The sequence below is a fragment of the Zootermopsis nevadensis genome, unplaced genomic scaffold, assembly GCF_977971745.1.
Source record: "Zootermopsis nevadensis isolate Lab colony 2312 unplaced genomic scaffold, Znev_1.0 Znev_ptg000028l, whole genome shotgun sequence".
Classification (NCBI taxonomy): domain Eukaryota; kingdom Metazoa; phylum Arthropoda; class Insecta; order Blattodea; family Termopsidae; genus Zootermopsis; species Zootermopsis nevadensis.
This window is the reverse complement of record NW_028259160.1, coordinates 7,420,210-7,445,301: the sequence shown is the minus strand read 5'-3', so window position 1 is coordinate 7,445,301 and position 25,092 is coordinate 7,420,210. Positions and strand designations below refer to the sequence as shown.

At 40.0% G+C, this 25,092-nt stretch overlaps 1 protein-coding gene across 5 annotated transcripts in view; it reads right to left on the bottom strand.

Moving 5' to 3' along the window:
* Nucleotides 1–701: 701 nt before the first annotated feature.
* The window catches only part of p130CAS (Serine_rich_CAS and FAT-like_CAS_C domain-containing protein p130CAS), a 48,271-nt gene continuing 23,880 nt past the window's right edge, over nucleotides 702–25,092 (bottom strand). The window contains exons 1-6 of one of the 5 annotated variants that reach the window (XM_087357120.1): nucleotides 17,317–17,382; nucleotides 13,060–13,203; nucleotides 12,422–12,568; nucleotides 4,353–4,479; nucleotides 3,058–3,461; nucleotides 702–2,476 (exon numbers count right to left, since the gene is read on the bottom strand). In XM_087357120.1, the coding sequence (XP_087213246.1) occupies nucleotides 1,307–2,476; nucleotides 3,058–3,461; nucleotides 4,353–4,479; nucleotides 12,422–12,568; nucleotides 13,060–13,203; nucleotides 17,317–17,367 (2,043 nt within the window). In that variant the 5' untranslated portion in view covers nucleotides 17,368–17,382 and the 3' untranslated portion in view covers nucleotides 702–1,306. The other 4 variants (XM_022082133.2, XM_087357121.1, XM_022082136.2 and 1 more) reach the window with 4 other exon arrangements.

The following is a 25,092-nucleotide window of genomic DNA, read 5'->3' as shown; positions in this document are numbered from 1 at the left end:
TTGTTCACTCATGAAGAAACTCTCTTCTGATGTAATTTTATATTGCTGCTTTATATAAGGTGAAAATAATGTTTGTTAAACTCGTTACCTTTTGCTACGCTTCTATTTAAGGGCTCCTATGTTTGTGTTTACAAGTGTCACTGGAGAACAGCCTTGCAGATATCACGTGTCACAGGACAGAAATGGAAACTTATATCTGGTTTAACATACATTTACATGCAAGTTGAAAGTGAGCTCAGAAAAGTATGAAAGTACATGTATGTCCTAACTACTTTAGCCAGGGTACACATATATTTACATTTATTTTATTCTTGGACATCCATCATAATGCTCTTACTTTTGGTTGGAATTATTAATTTAAGGCTGTATTTTCAGATTATGAACCAAATAAAAGAACATCAGCTATGGAGGCATGAACATAATACACAAATTCGGTTAAATTCATCTGAATTTTAAATCATGTGATGACAATAATTTTGATGAATGGTGGACAAAATTTGTATTTACTTAAATTGTGGTAATGTGGAAAACCTCACTCCTCAGGGACCAGAAGATGGCACGAAATATATGAATCAAAAGGTTAATGGTGTGGGGAGGTTTGAGAATCCCTTTAAAGATAAAGAAAGCACAATCATTTCACTAGGCAGAGATTTTATAATCACCTGTTGACATCCTTCCCAGTGTTAGGTGTAGCTGGTCTGTTTATAAGTGTTAAAAAAACTGGAACTTGTCACCTTTTTGGGATCGTGTCAGAGCTCATTCTTTTAACTGTTTTTCCCAACTTTTTTATAGGTCATAAAATATGTTATTGATGAAAGGAGCAATTCTGTCTTAATTTCTTTTGGTTAAAAAGGTGTAAGTAACCTGCCATCTATTTCATGAAATACATTTCAGGTGATATTAATTGTAAGCTGATATATGAAGACTTTTTTGTTTACATATCAGCAGGGTTATTGTAAAATATCTAAACAAAACTAAGATGGAAAGCAATCTGCAAGATTGTTTTCAGTAGCTGTATGTTTTGATAATGACAAGCGCAAGAAAATTAACTATTTGTTGTACTACGTGCCTTTGTGTAGGTCTGTATATTAAATCATCTATCCGATTACTGAGTTGGAAAGCAAGCACTTTCAACTATATAAAAGACTGGCGATGTCACGTAAAATTCATCACCCACTTTTTATGGCAATGTGTTGGCTTTTTATTTCACTAGATGTGGCAGCAGTTTGATGTGGAATGTACTGATTTTCTATATGAGTTAGGCATTAAAATCGATGTTAAGTAGACACACATGCTCTGCTGTTTCCTATTGCATGACAGTGGGCTGCTGTGCAGCTTGAATCATACTGAGCTTTAGGTCCCTCGCAAGATGGGAAATGTCCACAACAGAGTCCACCATCTCCTGCACTGCAGTGACACTTGGAAACTGAAGTGCTGCTTTCTTGGTCTTGTGTACCGTGGCTGCCAGAGCTTCTGACAAGGCATTTGCACACTGCAGTACTCTTGCCCTTACTTCAGATCGCACCACATTACGATGCACAGTGTCACCAATGTGGACTAGTCTGTGTGCACTCAGAACTACAAACTTACCATGTGCAAGGAATACTTTAGGAGGCTGATTGTGCTCAACAGTCTGAAGGAATGCATCAATTGCATGAGTTAAATGTGTGGTGTAAGTTACCGTTTGTGCTGCATAGAAAGTCAGTACCTGCCGATCATTTGGGTCAAGTTCACCATCACCTGATGCTGCTTTTGGTTCACTTATGACAGCAGCTGACTCTGCCTCTTTCACAAGTACATCATAAGATTTCCGAAGTTCTGCAGGAAGAGCATCACGGATCTCTGCATGTTGCTGGGCCACACTTTCTCTAGATTCTAAATTGACATAGTCATAGTCCTCAAGCCATTCATTGTTGTTTCCAGGAGGTGTAGAAGCCCGCTTGAAGAGTAGTGTAGAGTTGCCTTGAATGAAAGATGCTGTTTGGCGCACATCTTCTGTCAGTGCCCTTGCACATGCAACAAGTTGATCAAGAGCATCAGGTGGTTGAGATGCCATTTGTCTTCCCTCTGCATGGTCTTCTTCTGGACGAGACAGAGCATCAATTGACCACTCCAAGCCATCTAGTGTCACAGCTGCCTCTTGAACAAGCCTGTCTGCATCTCTAAGTGCCTTTACTAAGGGTCGTAACTTCACTGCTAGTCCTTTATCTGGTGCTCTTCCTGCATTTCCTAATGCCCCTTCTCCAAATTCAGCAAGGTCATGCAGAGATGTTCGAAGTCTTACCACAGCTAACTTGATATCCATTAATTTTGGTTCAAGTCGTTCCTTACAGCGCCACTGAGGTCCCGCATATGCTAGCAGCTTGGAGATGGCAGCAGTGGCTTCACTTTGCAGCCGAGCCAAGGAATCAAGGGCCGAGTTAAGCTCCAGTGGAAGTTCACGTGGTGTGGGGTTTGATGCTGGCACATCATAGAGCTACAACAGATCACAAATTTTTGCTTTGAATTTGAATACTACATGTACTTTTCCCAAAACTACTGTTGTGTACAATATTCAAGAATAATCTTTGGCTTCATCAAAATGGAGATTTTTTGTGATTTTCTTCAGTTCCTTCATATTAATGCTAGTATATTATATAGACCACTACTACTTCCCTGACATTCTGCTCAGTTCACATTCATAAACATCCATCAACATGACACTATATGATTCTTTGTAACCTGTGCAGTTGGAGAATTGTACTACTTCATGGTGTGGTAGTTAGTTGCAGAGATAATTGTACCTTCCTTCCATCAATATTAACTCTCTGAAGCTGAAACTTATCTTAATAATATTTAAAAATTCATTCTGTACTACAAAGAGAAAACATGTCACCATTACAAAGACTGACTAGGTGGAGACCCAAACCTTGACAGGTTATGGGACTCTGAACTGCACAGGATAAAACAAAAATAACACTGCTAGCAGTCGCAGCAGCAACAGAAAGAGATGGTTAAAAATGTGCATTACAATAATAGACAGGTCTTTTAGTCCTTGGGACATTCAGTTCATGTTACCTGCTGCTGTATCTGATGAAGCTGTAGTTGGGGTCCACCCCTTGTAGGCCGAGGCACATCATATTCTGGTGCAAGAGCAAGGCTGGATCTATTTGAACTGGACATTGAGTCTGCAGTGAGTGAGCTGGCAGAGCTGCTGGGTGTCAGCTGCTGTTGCTGTTGTAGCAGCAACACATTCCCTCCAGCTGGTGCAGTGCCCAGTGGTCGTGGCACATCATAGCTGTCTGTCGAGTCCCTACGACCAGGGGGCGCAGGGGAAGTGCGCCAACATGATTTTGGTGTGTCATAGTTGGCAGGTACTGGAGTGGCTCGAGGAGGAATGTCATATGATTCACTTCCTCCACTAGTATCTAATGGGGTGTCACCAGACCCAGATGAACGTGATGGAGGGACTGAGTATCGACCTAGAAAGTACAAGCAGCATCTGGCAAATGTGACTGAGGCACGTTATATCAACATAACCTTAACATCCAGTGTACAAGAAATGCCACAGAGAGTAGGGAAAGTTTTTTCAAGTTTACTTTCTAAGTTTTGCTTTGATTTATTTAATGTGGTTATGGCCATAAGTAAGTGGTGCAGTTTACTCAATTACAAACCCATTAGCAAACCAAATACCACAGATATGAGTGTGTAGAATGCCAAAGAAATTGTATGAAAATGAAGTAGAGGTTACATTAAACCTCAAAAGGAACATTAAATTAGAATTTTCTATGTTTATGAAATGGATATAAGTAATATGCAGGTTGTACAAAGTGGCAAACTGTCCACAATGAGTGAACCACTGTAATAGCAGAGCTAAGCATTTGCATATATCACTCATCTCAAGTAATAAACAGTCACTATCTATGTAAAGGACAGAAGAGGTAAAATGCAATAAAGGCAACTTCACTGACTGGAAAACAATACAAACCAACTCCCTCGTAGCAGAACCTGCAGGTTCAACACCAACAACAAACAATACTAAACCAGCATTTCTGCTACCTGTTGAGTCTTTCTGGCACTGTGGACCACTTCCCCCCAAACTGTCTTATTTTGATTGAATAGACAAGACTAATGAAAATATAGACAGTAGGTGTAGTTTTTTCATCATGTTTTTACTGCATTGTGGAAGTAAAAAATGTGATGGAAGAAAGCTTAAAACTTGCAGCAGTACAAAAAAAGAGTAGTCTTCTCAACTTTTGGACCCCTTGGACAGAACTTCCAGACCTCTGGTTGAGAAGAAATGCATAAAATGACATACTACTGGAAAAGTATTACCTAAAAGAAAATTTGCTTACATTCTTTTACATACTGACCTTGATTTCCATCTATTACTGAAATATGTGCTGTAGGTGGTATGTCATATCTGCCTTGATTTGAAATGTTTCTATTTGGTGGTAAATCATACAGGTACACATCACCAAATTTCTGGGGTGTTAGAACCTGAAATATAAATAAAAAAGATTGGAAGTTACTGCTAAATGTCTCCCCTTTTTTCCTAAAGGCAAAGGAAACTGATTTTTAAGGTTTTAACATTTATGAAGGCTTTTTAAAAAAGATGATCTTTGGGTGGAATGTCTGGCTGGGTAATGATGCAATCATGGAAGATTAGACCACATGGTTATGTGGCTAGTTGTGGATTATTCACATAACTTATTGTTTTCAGTTAAATGATTAAAATGTTATATTGATGAAAATACCTCCTTTTATGGTTGTGAAATGCACTCAAGGCAAGATTTCACATATCAAGGAACTTGAGACATGTATATATACATGCAGAATGATTATTAGAAAACGTACAGAATGTCTGGGAAAGTAAACTGAATATCAGGTACTTTGTACAAAAGAAATCTGTAAGAATATAAGGTTGGTTGGACTGTAGATAGCAACTGCAGAGGCTGTTTAATATTGAAGTCTGAGGATTATGAGAAAAGTGCTGGTGAGGAAGTAGTCCTGTTCAATTTCAAGGTACTACAAGGCATTTGTGTGGAGAGACTGGAAAGACATGACATAAACTGAAGGAGAAGAAAAATAAAAAGGTTCAACCAAACTTGCTTGTCCTAAAATATGCCACATAATTCCACTTCTTCCCTGCTATCACATGGCAGTCAAATGCTGACCAGTGTGGTGTATATAGATTTAAAAACTTTCTGAAATGAAATCTGATCATGAAAGGTAAAACACTTTCAATTTTTTAAGAACTGTTAAAAACTGTAAGACTGGTTCACGTAAAGGATGTATCATGAGAATGACTAATACATCACAGGACAGGTAAATAAGACATGCCACTTGAAGTATCACTTCTTTGAAAGAACCACAAATTTTTATTTAGGTTTTCAGTCACATGCTTTGTTCATGTTTAATTGTAATTTAAGCTTTAAAATACTTTATATGCTTTAAGGTGAAACAGCCACTAAGATGGCTATCAAATAGTTTTTCTGTTCTTTTTCTCTGTGATAATTTTTGTTCAATTTTTAGAATTTTGTGGAATGGCAGCCTGATAGCTACTAACTGTATGGTAGTGACATCTGGGTCACTTAGCAGAACTAGATTCAAAACAAACATCCTTGTTTCCAAATTTTTATTTTTGAAAGGAATAGTAGTATCACATACAGCAAGGTTATTTACTTAGTTTATTGGATAATTGCATTACTAACAGTCAGTGTACAGTGTGTGTTCACAGTTTTTGTACAGAGTTGAGACTGTGTACAAGGGTAGTTGAATCCATAACCTCACTTGTGGTTAAAAGTGTGCAGTTAGTTCAGATTACTTAGCTGTAAAAATGTTGCTTATTTAGTGTTTCTGTACAGTATAGTCTTGTACAAAAAAGAAGAAAAAGATTTTGATGACTATGACAGTCAAAAGGTAATTTCTGTAACAAAGCAAACGCCAACACACAGAAATGGATCTTGAAGGATCAAATGCTAGAAAAACAGGCTGTGAACTGAAAAGTGGCCAACAGAAAAACCCATCTGCAAGGTGTAAGAAATTTAGACTATATTAGGAAATATAAATCGGCCCAGTCTGCCAGCTATCATACAAGTAGATTCATTGAACTCTTTGCTTTGTTTGCAAAAGTCCAAGGTGCTCAGAATCCATAAAGAATGTATAATGAAGAAACAGGAAAGGAAAATACATGGTGCTGCAGACTTTTAATTGGTGAGTCAGTAAGATAGAAGTGTTTATACTTCCAAATCACTGTTACTGTAAATGTATTTTCTTAATTTGAATCCAACCTTTTTGTAGTAAATTTTTACAGTACTTTATGAATGAAAGAAAGAAACCTCCGAAAGGAGGTGGCTAAGACCCACACTGGGTTGTAGAGCCAAGGAAGAAGAAGAAGAAGTGAATGAAAGCAAACACAAACCTACGTATGAGTTTAAAATAAATTTTCATATCATTTCTTTCATGACACTGAAATTCAAAATATAACATGTCAAAAAATATTTTACGTCCATAAAATATATTCCTACATTGATGTGAAATCAAAATGAAAGACAATTACAATATTTTTTTTTAAAAAAATGTTAAAAATCTGTGAAATTTTACATGTAAGTACAATAAATATACTGTAAAACTTTACTTTAATTTGACCCAGTAGGAAGAGAGTTAACCATCTTCAATGCATTGACCCTTAAACATGCAATAATTCAAGTTTAATTTTGTTCTCAGAACATACAGCAATTTAATGCTTTAAGCAATCTTTAATAAAAATGTGATGTATTTTGTCTGTAGGCCTAGGCATAGATATTGACTAAGTCTTGGGTTTTTAGTGATGCTTGAACTGCATGGTGTATATGACAGCATAATGTAAAATGATATATGAATCTTGTTTAAATGATCGTGGCCAATTTTTGTACTGTCTTACATTTGCTTGGAGAGAATGAATGAAACATAAATCAAGATATCTCGATATTCGATCTGGGGACCTAATACTTACGAAGCAGGAATTTTAGCCAAATAATAAAATGGACTATACAGGCTTCCTGTAGGTTCTGCGTCCTGAATGAGACATTTCGGGTTCTCACGGCGGCGAGTATGAACATGACAGCCTTGAACGCTGCGCCGTGTAATCTGGCAGAAGTTCGCTGACGTTTCAGGGGTTCCTTCAGGTGCTTCCTGCCTCCATCTGGAGGATCCAAGCACCTCTGAAACGTCGGCAAACGTATACCAGATTACACGGCGCAGCATCCAAGAAACGTCAGTCATCTGAGTCTTAGTAACTTCATGAAAAAACATGTAACATTGAGTTGGTCTCAGAATGTGGAACATCTCACAAGATATTCTGAATCTGACAATCTGACAACGCAGGATGCTGAGTAAAAGGCAGACATCGCCCCACCCAACGTTACCATGACAACGGATATTGCTCTCTGCACCCCCAGTGCCTATCGATTCAAACTCTGGACCAACAGGGATGCTGCGTTACCGAACCACACGACGCCTGACTCTTCCTTATTTTAATGTGTAATTGGGAGCTGGTCGGAAATTGTGGGCTTGTAATTTGCTGATCCGTGAGACCCACGCAATGGGTAATCAATCCCTCCTGTAACTCACACAGACGAAATCCAATATTTCAGTCTGTATCCAAATCTACAGTAACGAGTTCGATGATCCCTTTCTCATACTGGAAGGACAGTACAAATTTTGAAGCTTATAATTAATTATATTTTTTTCAGTTCTTTACTGCTTATCTCCCTAATCCAAATATTCTCTAGAGCATATTATTACAAACTCCGTGTTTCCCTCCGTGTGATCTACAGATATAAAAATTCGCTAAGAACGTTTTAGTAATTCTGTGTATTTCACAATGGAGTACACTTTTTACATGGATTAATAAAGAAACAGCTTTTTATCGGTCCTTCAACTAACTGTTGTAGTTTAGAATTTTCTTGGCTGCAGTTTGTCATGAGAAAGTAAACCTTGCCACGACTCGTATTTCAAACGGAACATCGACTGACTACTTTAATGCCTTCTTGTTCTTTTGTAACGATATATGGGCCCACTAACCACGTAAACCCCTACGAATGTCATACCTTAAAATCGACCTCCGACTTCATGGCACAGGGGTGCGATATGGCGCCTCTCCTACATCGATGGCAGTATCTTTTATTTCGCGTAATATGAATTTGCGAACTGCCTTTCCCTCACCCTTCATACCAAGAAATACCACACCAAAAATATTTTTAAAAAAGCTCATATATATTGTCTATAAATCGCCTGAGCTACGATTGTGACATATCTCAGGTGGCTAGCTCAGGCTGGATTCTCACCGCAGACACCTGGGTCTAATCCCGGGTGACTTCAAACGAGATTCGTGTTGGACGAAGTGGCACTGCAGCGACGTTTTCTCAAGAGTTCTTCTTTTCCCCTGTCAATCATCATTCCACCATTCCTCTATGTTTATGTGTCACCGCCCATGCGATGTGCGGTAGCCCTGACAAAACAGCACACTACCTTACCTTCCGTCCTAAGTTAGGGGCTTCATCTCTGACCTGGCTTGGCTAATCTCGGAGTGAAGGCAGTTTGGTTTACACGCTCTTTCATTAGTTTGTGATGACGCATCAAATGAGATTGCGATAATGGGTTGGGTAGCAATACCTACACACTACCAATGTTTGTTATGTAATGATGAGTTTGTACCGACACCCGTACCTGCTGTCTGCCCTCTTGCATACGTACATCACGTTCGTTATGTACCACTGGCACACATAAAGCCTTGTAGGGAAAGTATTTCTACAGTGTTCATGACGTCACCGCTGTTTACCAAAAACAAAGTAACACGGACTGAACGACCGGGTTTCAATTCCTGATAGGGCAAGAGATTTTCCTGTTAGCGTCCACTTCCAAACTGACATGGGACCCACTCAGCCTCCTGTCCAATTGGTACCAGGGGCTGTTTCTTCGGTGTTAAATGGGGCAAGTGTGAAAGTGATCACTCTCCTGTGAACTGGGCTGAAATGGCTCAGGATAAGATTCAAGCCCGAACCTTCGATTTCTTTAACAATCTGGAATTTTCTGAGACGCTTAACAGCCAACACCCTCTTCGAGCAACGCCAATTACCATGCAGTTAATTCGTATTGCCATTAGTTTGCCTGACGACAAACCATAAGCGGTCTTCGAATCCCGATCTGGACACACATTTTTCTATGTAGGTTTTAGTGGTTGTCTGATCCTTTATCAAACGAGTCCTACTGCCTGACTGAATAAGCATTTAGGAAACGTACTAAGAAATACCGCAAGGATAGCCTGCCTCCGAGCCGAGATTCGAACCCAGATACCAAAGACTGCTACTCAGAATACTGCAACACTCAGAAACATTAGGAGAGACTCTCTATTCGGTGTTACTTAATCCTCTGAAGCATGAAGTTCATCTAAGTAATAGTTGGTTAATGCTGTTTAGGGACATTTGTTTATTCTGAGAATCACACAAAACCCATGTATACAAAATAGGCATATTGCAATATTTGGATATTAAAACAGATGGTACGTGTACGAGTAGTTACCAATTTTGTTTTGAAAGCTTAAGTAACAGATCATTGTCCCACAAGCGGGAATTGTCTTTTGGATCAGCAAGCGAGTTTCTCGAACACCAATAAGGATCCCTCAAGGTGCAAAGGAGAGAACTGCCCCGATATGTTCATAGCAGAGGATAAGTTGAACTCGTAGGGTCCTGTACTGCCAATTAAGGACACGAGGACAGAACGTGACGTTTGAAAGGAGACTGGGTGTAGTTCCTAGTTAGGAAGATCGGCCCATTTTGGGAAAATATGTTGTTTCTATTATTTTATGTCAGCATTCAATGCAAGACATGAACACAGAACACTGGGAACAATCGTGCGGGTCCTTGTATACATGTTTCATCTCCCAGACTACTTGAAGGATAGAAACGAAATTCGGAAAGGTATATAAACTTATCGACGTTGACGGCTAAATTACTTCGACCCGTATTAGTCCAATATTGTCCGACTTTACATGGAACTCAAATTTATGAAAAATGGCTCGTTTTAATAAGAATATACAGACTTACAAACCATAAAATGCAGAATATGGCTGTCTTCTGGGTTGTAGCGCCGTGTAGTCTACTAGAAGTTTACAGATGTTTCAGAGGTACTTGCTGCCTCAATCATCAGGACGATCGCTATAACTCAGAAGACAGCCATCTTCATGATCGTCACCGTGAGAACCTTAATTTCTACATAAAATACACAACTCATTAAGAATTGAATCTTTCATGTAGACAACTTTTGATGTCATTTATATTTAATGAAATTAGAAAGCATGCAGGCTTAGTCTATTATATCTCTTTGTAATTAATTATGTTAGTAATCTGTTCATCTAAATAACAAATGAGCATAAATGAATACATACTTGAAAACTGTATTGTCTCATGAAGTGAGAGAAAATGGTGTCCTTATTTGTGGACAGGACTGACTACTTCTCGTAACTGAACTCTGTTTTCCCTCACAGAAGCTAAAACTCGGTCAAGCTTTGGAGAGACTAAATGTGTACGTAGAAGTATCATTAATCTTCTCGTAATATCACCCATTCGCTTAGAGTCCATTTTAATATCAGTACTCACGTGATAAAAACAATGAAGTGAAGTTTGCTGATTCTTGTCCAAGATACTAATTACACTATTAGGCAATTAAAGAGCTAAACACAACATTAATTCCCCCGTTTAAAACACACATTAAAGAGAGAAATTCCTCTATATGAAGCCTTTCGTCCTAACCCTGAGATGACAGGCATCTTTAAGGAGAAACACAGGCCCCTTGCTATAGCAAGAGCTTTATTGCTCAAATCAAATATGACTTTCCTGATCCTCCGACCTCACTAGTCGCGTGGCTTGTGCTGCAGGGTTCATTTCTATGGAAAAAGCGGCTTTGTACCGCGTAAATGAAGTGTACTAATCAGAATGTGTATCCACCATGCGAATAAATGTGAAGAGAGCTGCGATATCTATAGTCTGCCACTCAGAAAGGATAACGGTAATCAATCGATTCATAATTTAATTTTCCAAACAAATTAATGGATGTCGGTTAAATTGGTATGAGATGTTGAGACTAAAACTGGGTCCTTGCGGGCTCATTATAACCACTATTTGACATGAAGATCATATTCAACTTACACATTATAATATACTTTTACGTGGTAGAAGTTATTTAGCTATCTCATTCTTATCTGTAATTGCCATCTGAAAAAAATGTTTTCGATGTGATGTAGGCCTATATCGGAGGAAATGTTAAAAAACAGAAATGTATCAATGACGTGTATTATCTCTACTATCGAGATTTCATATTCTCACTGCGACGAGTGTGAAGATGGCTGTATTCTGGGTTGTTGCTCGACGTTTCAGAGATACTTACTGCCTCCATCATCAGAACCAACGTGGAGGCAGTGAGCACATCTGAAACGGTGATTAATATCAACCAGACAGCACGCAGCAACATCCCACAAGACAGCCACCGTCACCTCTACTGTTGATTAATTTTAACAATGGATTAACAACGGCAATAAATGAACATCAAGGCTCTATATCAAAGAGCGTATTCAAACGTCCTGTGTGCTCCATTTTAGGGTACATATTTGCGCCCTCCTTATATAAAATTAACTGGCGTACGTCTAGACATAATGTTTGTTCTTTCATAAACATGTCGACCATTTTTTCTATTTCATTCAAAACATTTCAGTACGGAGAATGGGATGAGGGTAATTCTCTCCGGTTGAAACTGCCCTTAGATACGCTAGTCCCCATTACAAAGAATTATTATACAGACTTCTACTTGTTCAGGGCAAGGCCACTTCATTCAAACCCCTGCACAACATTCACATTTCCACCCTTCGTCCTTGCCCCTTCGTTTGTTACGACGAAGGTTCCTATAACCATAAGAAGTGTTGCTGGAAAACACGAGTTATTGTTGCATTGTGTTCAACAAGGGCATCGGCTATATCTGTCATTTGTTGCTATGCATCACTTGGGAGGAACTTGTCATGTACTGTAATTCTAACAATATCGTACGACTGATCGTATTAATTACCACTGTTTTATTACTATTATCACATTATTTATCCATGTTAGATATCCCCACACTATCACTAGGCCTACGGGTATCAAAGTCCAAGGTTTGGCCTACATGTCTCAACAGACTACTTCGCAACTTGGATACCTTGTATCACTGACTGGTTTACAGTAGCTCTCGGTGCTATAGTACAAACTTGTCCGGTTTCTAGCATAGTCCCGAGGTCTAGAAAGCGTGTACATTTACCTTTATTCCATTTGCACGCCGTCCCGTATATGTACAGAAACATCGCCTATACCTGCTAGTCATTTTTGCCTCAAATGAAGGACAACCATCTCTGACGGCACATCGCAGAACTCACCTTGTTGGGCTGCGCATGCCAACTGCGTCTCTTCCCCTGACGCTGCAACGTGTTCAGCTCCAGCAGCTCAGGGTTTTCGGACAGAAGCTGCTGCCCCGTGTCGTATACACCCGCCAGGAGGCGCAGTCTGTTCCCGGGGCAGATGCCCTGTCATACAAGACAAAAAATATTTCAGGGATGCTTGACAGTAAAGTGATTAGGGTGAACGACCAGGATTCGATTCACGGAGAACCATGACTCTTCTCCCCGCCACAACTGTGTCCAGATCGACTTTGAGGAACACCCAGTATCCTATCCAATGGAAGCGTACAGTTGACCAGACATTAACATTTTGACAATTAAGTATCGGTATACGTGAAGCTTTAACTCCGCCTTCATGGCGTGGTGCTTAGACACAGGGAAAATTGATCGAATGATCTCACAGAGGACCAGTGCGGACGAAACTTTATGTGTAGACTTAATACCATAATTTTATATAATTCCGTTACATTTTTCGATAAAACTGAAGAGGCGAAAAGGACATAAAGATTTAGAACAACGAAAAGGCAAAAAGAAGGCAAGAATACTAGAACAAGAACAAGATGGAGGAAAACACGCGAAAGATGAAGAATTAAGAAGAATTTGGACAGTAGCCTGACCTGCCTCCCTCGCAATGAGCAGAGCCACCAACCCTCGATGCCACCCGTGTTCTGCTCCAGCACTGTGAGCGTGTCTCCCTTCCGGAAGGCCAACTCATCCGGTGACTCGGCGATGTTATCATAAAGGGCGCGCGCCACGCAGTTCTGCAACACACAAATACATTTTAATATCATCTTCCACACAACAGCGAGCTCGTCAAGACACCACTTGGAAGACCTAGGCATAGATGGGAAAACTTTGAGAAACAGCATGTGAGGATGTGGACTAGGTGCATCTGGCTCAGAATGGGCTCCAATAGTGGACTTTTGTGAGCATGTTGATAAACCTTATGGTTCCATAATTACAGAACATTTCGGCGCTAAGTAACAGATAGATCCTGGATGACGTGACTGGTTTGTTGTTCGGTTGGTCGGTCGGTCAGTAATCCAGTTATTCTTCCGTCGTTGCTTTTCACAGTAACCTCAGAATGAGCGTAATGAACCTAAACCTTGAGAGAGGAAAAGAAGATTACGATATTCATAAATCAACGTTAATAAAATGATCTATCAGCTGATATCTCGAAAAGATTTTATTAATTCGGTATACCGAGAAATTTTAGATCATACATTACAAATTAATATATTTGGCCTACGTGCGTCCCTCATTCCACAAAACTAAATTCCGTCGTTTATTCATGTTGACGAATTTTCATAAAACGTGATAAGCGCAACATACTGTTACAGGCCACTCCATCGTTGTACTGTGGACTTCCCGGGCATCGATAATATGAACATAGGCTATGGGAGCGAATCTAACACAATATAATGTACGGTACAGATCTTTTGCTTGGTAATATATTTTCGAAATTAAAACCTACTTGTCAAATCAATGTGAAATGTGTTGAGGCGTATTATTCCGTTTCATGACGACAACTACGTGAAATACGTAATAAATATCCACTAGGCTTTGCACGAGATATTTCTGACCGGAATCTATTTGGTGTTTCAGATAAAATAAAAGCATCTCATCAAGTAACCCAACTCAACACAGCAGTGGTATTCTGCGTCACCTGAACATGGCGACCTGCGCACGAATTTTCGAAATAGACCATTGATTTCGGAAATTGCTGAAATTTTGTATGGACGTCGTGCCAAAGGTAAGTAATAAAAATTCATACTCTTTCGTGTCACAACACTTGTAATAAATGCTCACGATGGCATCAAAGTCGCGAGGTGGAAGAAACGCGTAATCGGCCACCATCACCATTATCCGACTTTATCAACAAGGTGTTATGCACTCGATATATTTTAAAATCAAATTTTAACATGTGTATTAATAATACTTAAGCGTAAGCAGACCACATATGCAATTCAACAACTACAATTGCCTAAAGTCATGCATACGTGACGTGAGCCAATTGTGTTGCGAGGTCCACAAGTAGTAACCAATGTGAAAACTTGAAGTATATAGCTATGGTAGTGACTCAAACACAAGATTGTTCTATAATTTAAAAACATTCAAATATTTGAGTGTTTAGTTTCCCGCAATTCATAATAGAACTCATACGATGCCTTAACACAGACAATTTGCATGACGTTACTGCGCATCATCTTCTGCGCAGATGCCCCATTAACCTAACCTAACCTAACCTAACCTAACTAACCCAACTCAACCCAACAGGGGTATTCTGCGCCAGCAGCACATGGCGGCCTGAGCACGAATTTTAGAAACAGACCATGGATTGTCGGAAATTGTTGAAATTTTGTATGGACGTCGTGCCACAGGTAAGTAATAAAAATAAATACTCTTTTGTGTCACAACACTTGCAATAAATTCACACGACGGCATCAAAGTCACGAGGTGGAAGAAACGCGAAATCGGCCACGATCACCAACATCCGACTTTATCAGCGATGAATTATGCACAAAGACGTTTGTTTACATTTTCTGTCTGGTGCCTATACGTGTACAGATACGTCATAGCACTAACAAATTCACAAAATGAGTGCAGAAAGATGTTTATGGCGAAGAAACAGATAGTGACTACGGTTATGTAAGCGCGTTGTAGCTTCATACGAAAGGAATCGCGCACAGAATTCATCATACGTAAATAAAGGTGTTACAATTGAATCCAAACACATTCAAGTGACGCAAATTAATAAAGACAACAATAAAATATGCAATATGAATTGCAAAGATCAAAAACGTTTTCGAAAATTATGCAACTGTTCGTACGCATTAAATGTAGCGTACAGATGGCAGCATGTGAATTAGACTGGTGATGGCGTGCTGTTGCGGTCAGGTAAATCAATAACACTTCTACTTAGCGATTGGCCGACAACAGAGCTCACAAATTCACGAACTCTAACGGAGGGAACACTAAACTGAAAATTACGTGGTTCGGTTCGATTGGAAAGACCTGTATGTAAGCGTTAAATACGTGAGATCGATGTCAGCCCCGGAAGTGAAAGTCAGTCGTTATTGATTTTCTCGGGAGGCAGTGCAGTCTCCGTGATTCTATGTTTGCCTTGGAACTTAGCTAAGAGTTATTCACCTTCTTAAGTTCAAGCTTTCGATCGTCGGTACTCAAACAAATATGCTCATCGGGATAATTAACAACATTTATTTCCTGCGATACATATTAAACTACTGTGTGCTTCGTACAGTGAAGACGAGAGGACGTTCTCCTTTCAGTGACGTATGCAAGATGGAGGCAAGTAGAACTTTACGCTTACAGTCTGATATACGTGTACGTGTGGATTGCCGAAATGTGTCATTAAACTTCGTGAATTAACTTTCGACATTAGACGTGTGCACAAAAGAGGCGTGTGTTTCTTATGGTGACAGCCAAATAAATTCCAGATGTACCTGATTTACAGAAGTTGGACGTGTCTAAATGTGACGTGTGCGTGCATATGTATACATATATATTTCTGACATGCCGGGTCTTTGTAATATCTTGATACATTATAAAATAAAACATTGACATGTGTACTAATAATTCTTAAGCGTAAGCAGACCACAAATTCAATTCGAAAAATACAACTGCCTAAAATCATTCACAAGTGACGTGAGCCAATTGTCTTTCTAAGTCAATAAGAAGCTAGATGAACCCATTCCACACCCTACCACCCTGCTGTCTTAAGTTTCATTGTAGTAATATCCTTTTGTCTACGTCTAGGTCATCCGAGAGGTCTCTTTCCTTTCGTCTTTCCAACCAAATTTTTTACGCATTTCTCATAACCTCGTGAGTGCTACATGTCCCGACCATCTCATCACTGATTTGATCATCCTAATAATATCTGGACAATAACAAAATGTATGTATCACCTGATCATCAGTTTTCTCCAGCTACCTATCATCTTAGGTCGAAATATTCTTCTCAGCGCCCTGTTTTCGTATACTCTTTTCTGTGTTCTTCCCTTAGGTGAGAGACCTTATTTTCACACATATACAAAACAACGGGCACAATTATAGTTCTCTGTACTTGGAACATGCACTTAAATAAAACGGGGTAGGGGTATTTTCCAAAACGCAGTCCCCTAATTGTACGTAGTGTACCCGCCCGGTAACGAGACAGTAATCACCCTTTCACTTTCACCACTCAATAATTGCCCCCACCAAACTGCCATTCCAGAAATACATCACTCGGTTCATTATTCAAGCTATCATGTAGCACAGGTAGCCTAGTTTCCAGGCTGCCTTGCATGACGTGCTCTTCATAATTACATGTTAAACTAGAACTCCGCATGCTTTGCACAATGCGATTCTTGATTAAGGCTATATATAAGATGTCCCAAAAAGATGTATACAGACATTCAATGAATTAAATACAGGCATTTAAATAAAGCAAATCATTACATAAGTCAGCAATAGCACTCAGTGAATTAGCTGATCTAGTGTGGGTGTTCGAAATGACCACCATTAGCGTCTTGGCACAGTTGACGGCGATGAAATAGTGACTGATAAATGGCCATTAAAGCTGCTGCTGTTCGTACATATTTTTGGGGCATTCTGATGTATATATATGACCGTTATCACAAAATCCCGTCTTTATAATCTACGACGAGGCACTTCTTTAATTATTTTCCATAGCCAAGAAATTCGTTATTCTGTTACTGACGCAGATACCTTGGTAATTACATTCGGCCGTTATTCTAAGATGGAATATTGACCTTCAAAGGTTCGGCTTCATGAAACAACAAATTTTTAAAGATTCTAACGGCTCACACGCAATGATTTATTGGTTTGATAAGTAGTAGTTAATTGGTCACTTACGTAGGCAATTAGGTTAGTTCGTGGATACTTCGTTATATGCTGTAATGACATGAGTCAGCACGGCACAGCCTCTCTGCTAGGCGCGATCAATGGCACCGGTTTCCGCGTTTCCTGGTCCTACCGGCATATCCGCCAAATATCCCCACTGTACTCTGGTGAATAATACATTATGTAGGCAGTTATTTAGTTGCTTGGACAGATAATTCAGTATGTGGATAGTCAGCTAATGATTTTGTGAATAATTAATTTAATTATGTAATCAATAATGTAGGAAGGCCTGGTTCGTTAATATGACTAATTGCCGTCTTTCAGAAGGTGAAACAAAAGCAGTAGCACGGACGAACTACTGGGGATTAAATCACAAGCTTGGATTTAACCCTAGTAAGTGCTAGACAGACAGACAAAACAGTCATGCAGTGAAATGAGTCATTCTCTTGTCTTCCGCTGGCTGAGTCAGATTTGTAACAAATTGCAGGTCTGCCTGCCCAAGACGTGTTCCCTCTTCTTGTTCCCCTTTTTGTGAGACTAGGCCACTTCTATTACCCGGCTGTTAGTTGTGGCTTAAACACTGTCTGCAGTATAAGCCAATAATTACGTGGTTTTACAGCAATCTGGTAAATCCCCAAATGAGAGGCATGTGAAGTTTGTGAATTTGAGGTCGACACGTAGGCCTAGAAGGACAATCTTTATTGTTAAATTTATCATCACTCGTTTCAGTGTCCAAAACAGAAGGCTTTAGTCTCTTTCTTCGGGCAAATGCATGGTTTCCTGCCTATTAAAAGCTATCTACCTAGTGAAATATTTTGCTGGAAGTAGTGGCGGTCACTGTCGCCGACCTGTAAAAGAGGAATGCGCTCATGCTAATTTAGAACCGAAGTTCAGTGTACTGCATGATTTGATTTTAACCACGCTCCTGTGGTTAGGTTCCCGCTAGAGAGCTCCACGCGTGGGTCTGAAGTGTAAATGTGGAACATACCCCAACGGATAATTAACCCGGTGTCGAGTACACTAATGGAAGAATGGCATTAAACTGGATTTTAGGTAAATAGGCCGAGAGTGTGTCAGATGGGAACAAGTGGTTCATTGCTGGCTTCTGCTGTAGCATTTCATACACGCAACACCTGAACACTCCGGTTTTATAAAATCTGGGAAGTTGCTGAGCAATGAATAACTATAATTTGCTCAAAAATGTATTTAGTTTGTTGGTGGTGAAGTTCGGTTTCGGCTTCATGTAAGATGCTGGTGTAAGGGTAGGGACCACTTAGAAGACCTAGGCGTTTTGGAAATGGTATTCAAATAGATATTCAATACGGTGGGAAGGGGGTTGCAGTGGATTCTACTGGCTCAGTACAGTATCTAATGGTCTGCTCCTGTGGAAGCGGAAATGAACCTTTTAGCTCCATAAAAGGCGGCGGATTTTATTAAGTCCTATTAGCTTTCCCAGAAGGACGTTGCTTCACGGAGATAGTTATGTAAGACGGTTGTTTCAGCCTCTGAATACACACAATCTTGAAATTCGTAGTGATGTCGTTCTATGTCAGTTCGGAAACCAATTTTGGAGATAATTATCGAGCGCTGAATTTTTATTCTCCCTTCGCAACAGTAGTCGTGCTGCTGTTATTAACGCAGCCATGCTTTTTCTCTTACGAAATGGAAACACGCAACTGTAACATGAAATGCTGCCATGAGCTGGACATGGAAGCAAATAATAAGTAGTGCTTAAGCCACCCGTATCAGTCCTGTCAGATAAGTTGCCGCACGTGCACGGGGATTCTTGCTAATTTTTCCGCCCGTCTATAAACAAAAAAGGGGTAGGCGAGGGGTTTAGGTCGCATAACCAGCAGTACACTGAGACCGAGATATGTAGGAAAGTTGGATTTGTTTTATTATTAGTTTCTTTAAAGTACGTAAATTTAACGTATGTGAAGATCGTGTACTATTCCATCTCCTGATTTCGATGACATTTGTATGAGATGTCTATACTAGCCCACATTGTCCGGCAAATTTTCATCGACCGCCTAGTCTTTCTGTTAAAACTGTGTTTCTATCCCTTGATGGTGAGAAACAGGATCCGATTTATGGCGTGGTTTCCACGAACTCCTTTCGTTGTAAGAACGGCGTCGCCTCTGCATCCTTCATGTCTTAAATTGAGTAGTCAGTTTACCATCTTAGTCGCGGTTCACAGGTTGCCCGACCAAACGCAGAGCTCTGCTGTTATTTAATACCATTTACAGACCAAGCACACACTTGGCCTTGTAGCAGATATCAAATGTAGTTTACATTTATATGGCGGTATTGCTGACTCCACTGTAATCAACAGTTACGCATACCTCGCAGACTTCAATGGAAATACAAGTAACCCGAAAACAATAATTTAGTTTTCGTAATATTCACTAACGTCTCTCAAAGACAAACAAGAATCAATGTATGTTGCGAGTTAGTTGCACAGATTACAGAAAAAGAACGTATAATGTGGGAGTCTTACCGCATCTTTAATCCCAACTACTAAACGGTTATCAATTGAACGTGGTTTTAAATATGTAGAAGTAAAGTAAAGTAAAGTTTGTCCCACTATACGCCATGTAGGCGTTTGGGGTGAGTGGAGGTATAGCTCCTCTCTTCCTTGACCTCGGCACTAGATGGGGGTGAGTGGTCAGCATCACGCCCCGGCCGGCTTTACCCCCGGGAAAGGACCCCGGTACCCATTGTAGAGGAGGCTGGGTGGGCCCCAGAGCCGGTCTGGACGCAGAGGCTAGAGGAAAAATCCTGCCCCCATCGGGGATCGAACCCCGGTCGTCTAGATGAAATGCATAATTTTGGTTACTTTTATCGACCTAGTTTTAGCCGTATTGTACTGAACCTCAAAACGGACTATCGATTATCTTTAAAACGGCGTATCGTAAAACAAACTGGTACATGGCATATAATAATACACGTCTTTAACCTCTTGATGATTTGAAATGTTTTTCGATGTTGTAAGCACAAAAAGGATTGCAGTGACGCTGTTCAGCAACATCCGTGGCGCGTTGCAACAGTAGATTTGCATCTAGCAAAATAATATCAAGGCCACTGAGGTACTGTATGCAAAGCAGCACAGGAAGCGTTGGAAAAATATCGTCAAGTTGCTGTATAAGAAATAAGCTTATAATATTGAACATCCTCATTGGCCTTTATGTTCTGTCACTGCGTATACTGTAAAAGAATTCAGTTGTCGACGAAGCGAGTATCTTGATCGGCAGATCAAGGGAGACTAGGTTAGTTTCGAAGGTCACGTGCTCTTGGTAATCGCTACGTTAGGAGTTTTTACTGGACTTGAAGGAATGTCCGGTCCGGGCCACTGCACGGCGCCAGAAGCTCGTCCGACCGGTCACTGACGAGACAGGCGCGGTTTCTACACTTCGCCATGGAGACCACGAAATAAATCCCGGCGACAGTCCACTTATGACGTTGCAATTCTTGCCACATCACTAAGAACTTGTATGCATGAAATCACAGACGTTTCATAGCGATCGTTCAGTATCCTAAAACCTCTTTTAAATGCGGCTAATAGTTGCTGAGTCAGACCGTGCCATATTCAAGCAGTTAGACGCTTGATTCACATCGTGAAGATCCAGGTTCAATTTTGGGCGACTTCAAGAGGGATTCATGGACGAAATGGCATCGGAACGCAGCACATTTTCAAGGGCTTCAATTCTGACTTGGCTGCTCTCAGAGTAAAGTATTTTACTTTCAGTTACGTGTAAAGCAAACACCAAGTTTTCCTCTCCGGTAGTCGTAATGTATTGCACTGCTTCACGTTCAAGTCTAGGTCCAGGGACGCGAGGCTTTGACGGAGGGACTGTAGAAAACCAGGCGTGTCTCTGCAGGTTGGCACCAACCCAGAGAATCAATACCTCTGCAGTCTCGCAATAAAACTGTGCGCCTTGAAATTAAGTGTGAACCAGGGCATGACGGGATATAATTTTTTATCTTTCAGACCTCTGAATGGTTTTCGATAAAAAAAATTGCGGGCGATGCACATTTAAATTACGGGGCGATTTTAATTTTGATCCATATTTACTTAATACAGCCCATACACTACATGAATTTCAAGTCGAATTTAATTTCGCCTTAAAAACGGTTCATTGTACAATAAAATAGGTTTATAATACAACAATTAAACTCATCAAGATTTATATTTGGTGCGTACTCAGTTGTTGGGTGGATGAGTTACTTTCTGAGTTTGTTAATTAGAGTTACATTTTTAAGGGAGTGAATTTCTTGCTTGGTTACTCGCATATTCTGTTAATTTCGTTCAGTCTAACAAATCGGTATATTACCTACTTATGCAGGGTCTTTTTTGAGAAGTTGACAGCTGTTCAAGTGGTCAAGAAATGCCCTGTTTTTACGGAAACCGATGGCGCATCAGCGTGTCCATAATAGGCCGTTACTGGAACATTTCCTTGCGTATTTAAATCCAGTCCACATCTTCACACCGCACTTCTGAAGAAGCGTTTTAAGCTTATCTTTTCATCTCCGCTTCGATCGATAGACTGCCAAATCGGAATTCGAGAGCGTACTGTCCACAAAATTATTCCCTTTTCGAACTTACGATCACACATGTCAAAGTGTCAGACCATTGTACTTACAAAGTTGGAATGCTGTAACTTTGAACCTTAGAGCTATCATGTACCCATGCGATTATTTTTTGTTATCTCTTTATTTTCGTATGAAGACTCATTTGTTGGCAAGATACCGGGAAATGTTCTTTGTAAGAGGACAAATGTTTATTTCTACTTTCAAACAGATTTATTTCCACAAAGAGCCTTTTTCAGTTCCTTATTCTACGAAACTAAGCAGTCATAGTTTTACCTGACCTTCTCTTTTAGGTACCTGTAACAAAGATAATGGATAATTTGAACCCAGCATCCCGATGTGTTACTCCTCAGATACTTGATGCTTATTTCAACTGTCGCTTTCACACACACGCACACTGTTTACCGTTACAAGTTTCGGCCCAGAAGACCTGCTTCAGGTTCGATGCGTCAACATGGTCATTGCACTCATATTAAAAACTTTTTAAAACTTCAGTGGCAGAGCTAGATGAGACTTGGTGTAATAATGTTTCATTTGTGGATTGTCTCTTGTCAACATCAATATACGACAACAGACAAGATCAAAGAAATTTCCTGCTGTTATGGAACCCGAACGTACATTTGCGTCATACAAAATCTTGTTAATGAACCCTATCTTGAGTCGGTTCGATGCACTTCACATTTTGACAACTTATTTTCCTATTACTGATCTTCATATATCACTCAACTCTTTGGTGTGGACTTCTATTTCCTTTATTTAACTTTTTAAGTCACTTAACATGTACCACGTGCTTTACTTATTATAACGTCAAGTGAGTCCGTATTTTGTCCACAGAATGTTTGGCATGATTCTCAGAATAAACAGAAACTATTTACCTCAAGAACATTAACGAACTGAGCTTTGTAAAGGAGATGCGTTGTATTTTCTTTGAGGTTTAAAATGCATTTTTAAACATTACTTACGTGGTTATCGTGCTTCAGGTGATTAATGCCTTGACATTTAACCTATTTCACAGTATTAGGTTTCTATCTCATTACTCGCTTAGAAATCCAGACAGGCAACGTGGATGTGGGACCGACACACAGAAACATAAAAACTTACGCACATTTCTATGGCTCCAGCGGTGTTCGAACACGCATTTTCAGTGTTCTTGTAGCCTTTAGACTCACTGGCCGCTGTTTCCTGAGAAAGGGACATCCCACATCCAGTAGCTGGTCATTTGGCTTAGTACAATGATTCCCCTAGTATCATATGCCCCCACATCAGAGCTAATTAAACGGCCCTAGGGGCTGGTTCCTCACTCCGCGAAGGGTTCATCCCTCCGACATATCTCAACTGAGTCATCCCTCATCCGGACTGAGACATGGAATCTGTGTGTGCTGTTTGGGGGCCGCTGATAACGCGGTGATGCTTCTCAAAACTTTTATCTGCAGACCAATTGTATATAGCGTCCTTAACCAACGCGAGCATCGTTTTTTAAACACGTTTCTGCATACTTAAGAATAATTTACAACATGTGGTAGTAACACTGAGATCTTGTTCGTCCTTGTCTTTTCATTTCGTTGGCATGTACTGCTATTTCTTTAATAAAATCTTGCTGCTTGGATGTTGTCCATATTGTTTTATATTTGCTACATCTTTCGATTTTTAAATAGCTATTTGATCTTCATATTTATTTCCCCGCCACCCTTGTCCTAAAATGGTATGTTAGACATTATTCAAAGACCTGGAATGTATATTACAAAACCGAACGTAAAAATTTATAACATGACGACGCAGCGTATGAAGAATACAATTACCACAGTTAATTTACACACTACTTAGCGTGACACACGACTCGGTATTTTTTGTTATAAATTTTTGTGTGCTGTCACGAGGAACAGGTTGATAAACGCCGCTTTTGTGCTGTTCCTGCATTTCTTTCACAGGCGAGGAAGGTCAGAAAAAATCGTGTCTGTATAGCCTGTCTCGACTACACCATCAGAAATCATGACAAACCAAATGAAGAGCGAAATGAAACAGGTAAAGTTGTTCCTGCGTAGAAGCGCCGTGCATTCATAACGTTGGTAATAAATGGAACTCGTCAGCTTCACGCTTCGGTCACTTTACCCCCATAAGATGAGCCCTCCGTACCCACGGGACAACAGACTGGACAGGTCCTAGAACAGGCCTGCAACAATCCGGCATCTCCCAGGAATCGAACCCTGGTTGTCAAGCACGCAGTCAAGTCTGTTTACTGTGGAATTACAGTCTTAACAATATGCCTCACCGGGAAAACAAAGCCCGTGGTTTTCACCAAGGCGCCCCCTCGTGTGTCGTTCAGCGACCCCGTTGTTGCAGCTGCAGCACAGCAGAGCATAAACGCTCCAACTCACATCAACGCTCGACTAAGCTCTTGACAAGTGTAAAGACAGGTTTTACATCACAAGCCCAAGTCCGAACAGGGAGAAGAACGAAAGAAAGGTACGAAGAAAGCTCCTCAATCCGTAGGATCATACGCTGGGCACAATAACACAAAATATGTTTCACTGAACACTCTGTAATCGCAAGAGTTGTTACAGTGTTGTAAAATAACCGAATAAAGAAACATCTGAATTTTTCCTACTGTCTCTGAGTACGGGAAATTTGTACATTACCCTTTTAGCTCGAAAATTACCTAAACAGTTCGACCTCAAAGAAAACAAAGTACGTCTCCACTACAATGGTCAGTTGGTTATTACTGTTTAAATAAATAATCGTTGTTGATTCTGAGAATCATACGAACCCCATAAATACACTCTGGGCAAATGCAGAGCTCTTTAATTTTATGACAGGTTGTACATATGTGGTACCACAGTGGTTTGAAGAGAAAACTACGATCCCGAAGAAATAAGTGTACCAAAAATGTCGGTCTGAGTCCCGCAACGTAAATGACAAAGAGTCTGACAAGCACAACATTCTGCATCCCTTACTTTGTCATCTTTGGGCATAAAATAAAGACATAATGGGGAAATCGCATCGGTCTTCACTTTTCAATTCAGGAATTATCCAGCGGATTTCGATGAAATTGAAATTAGGTCGTCTGCACTAAACTCTGGCTACATAAATGTTGGTTCGTATCGGTTACTGTAAACCCCTACATGAAGATCAAATTAGACTTCATAAATTTCTTTAAAAAGGTAAGGATCATCGTATAAAAATAATTAGTATAACATAAAATAC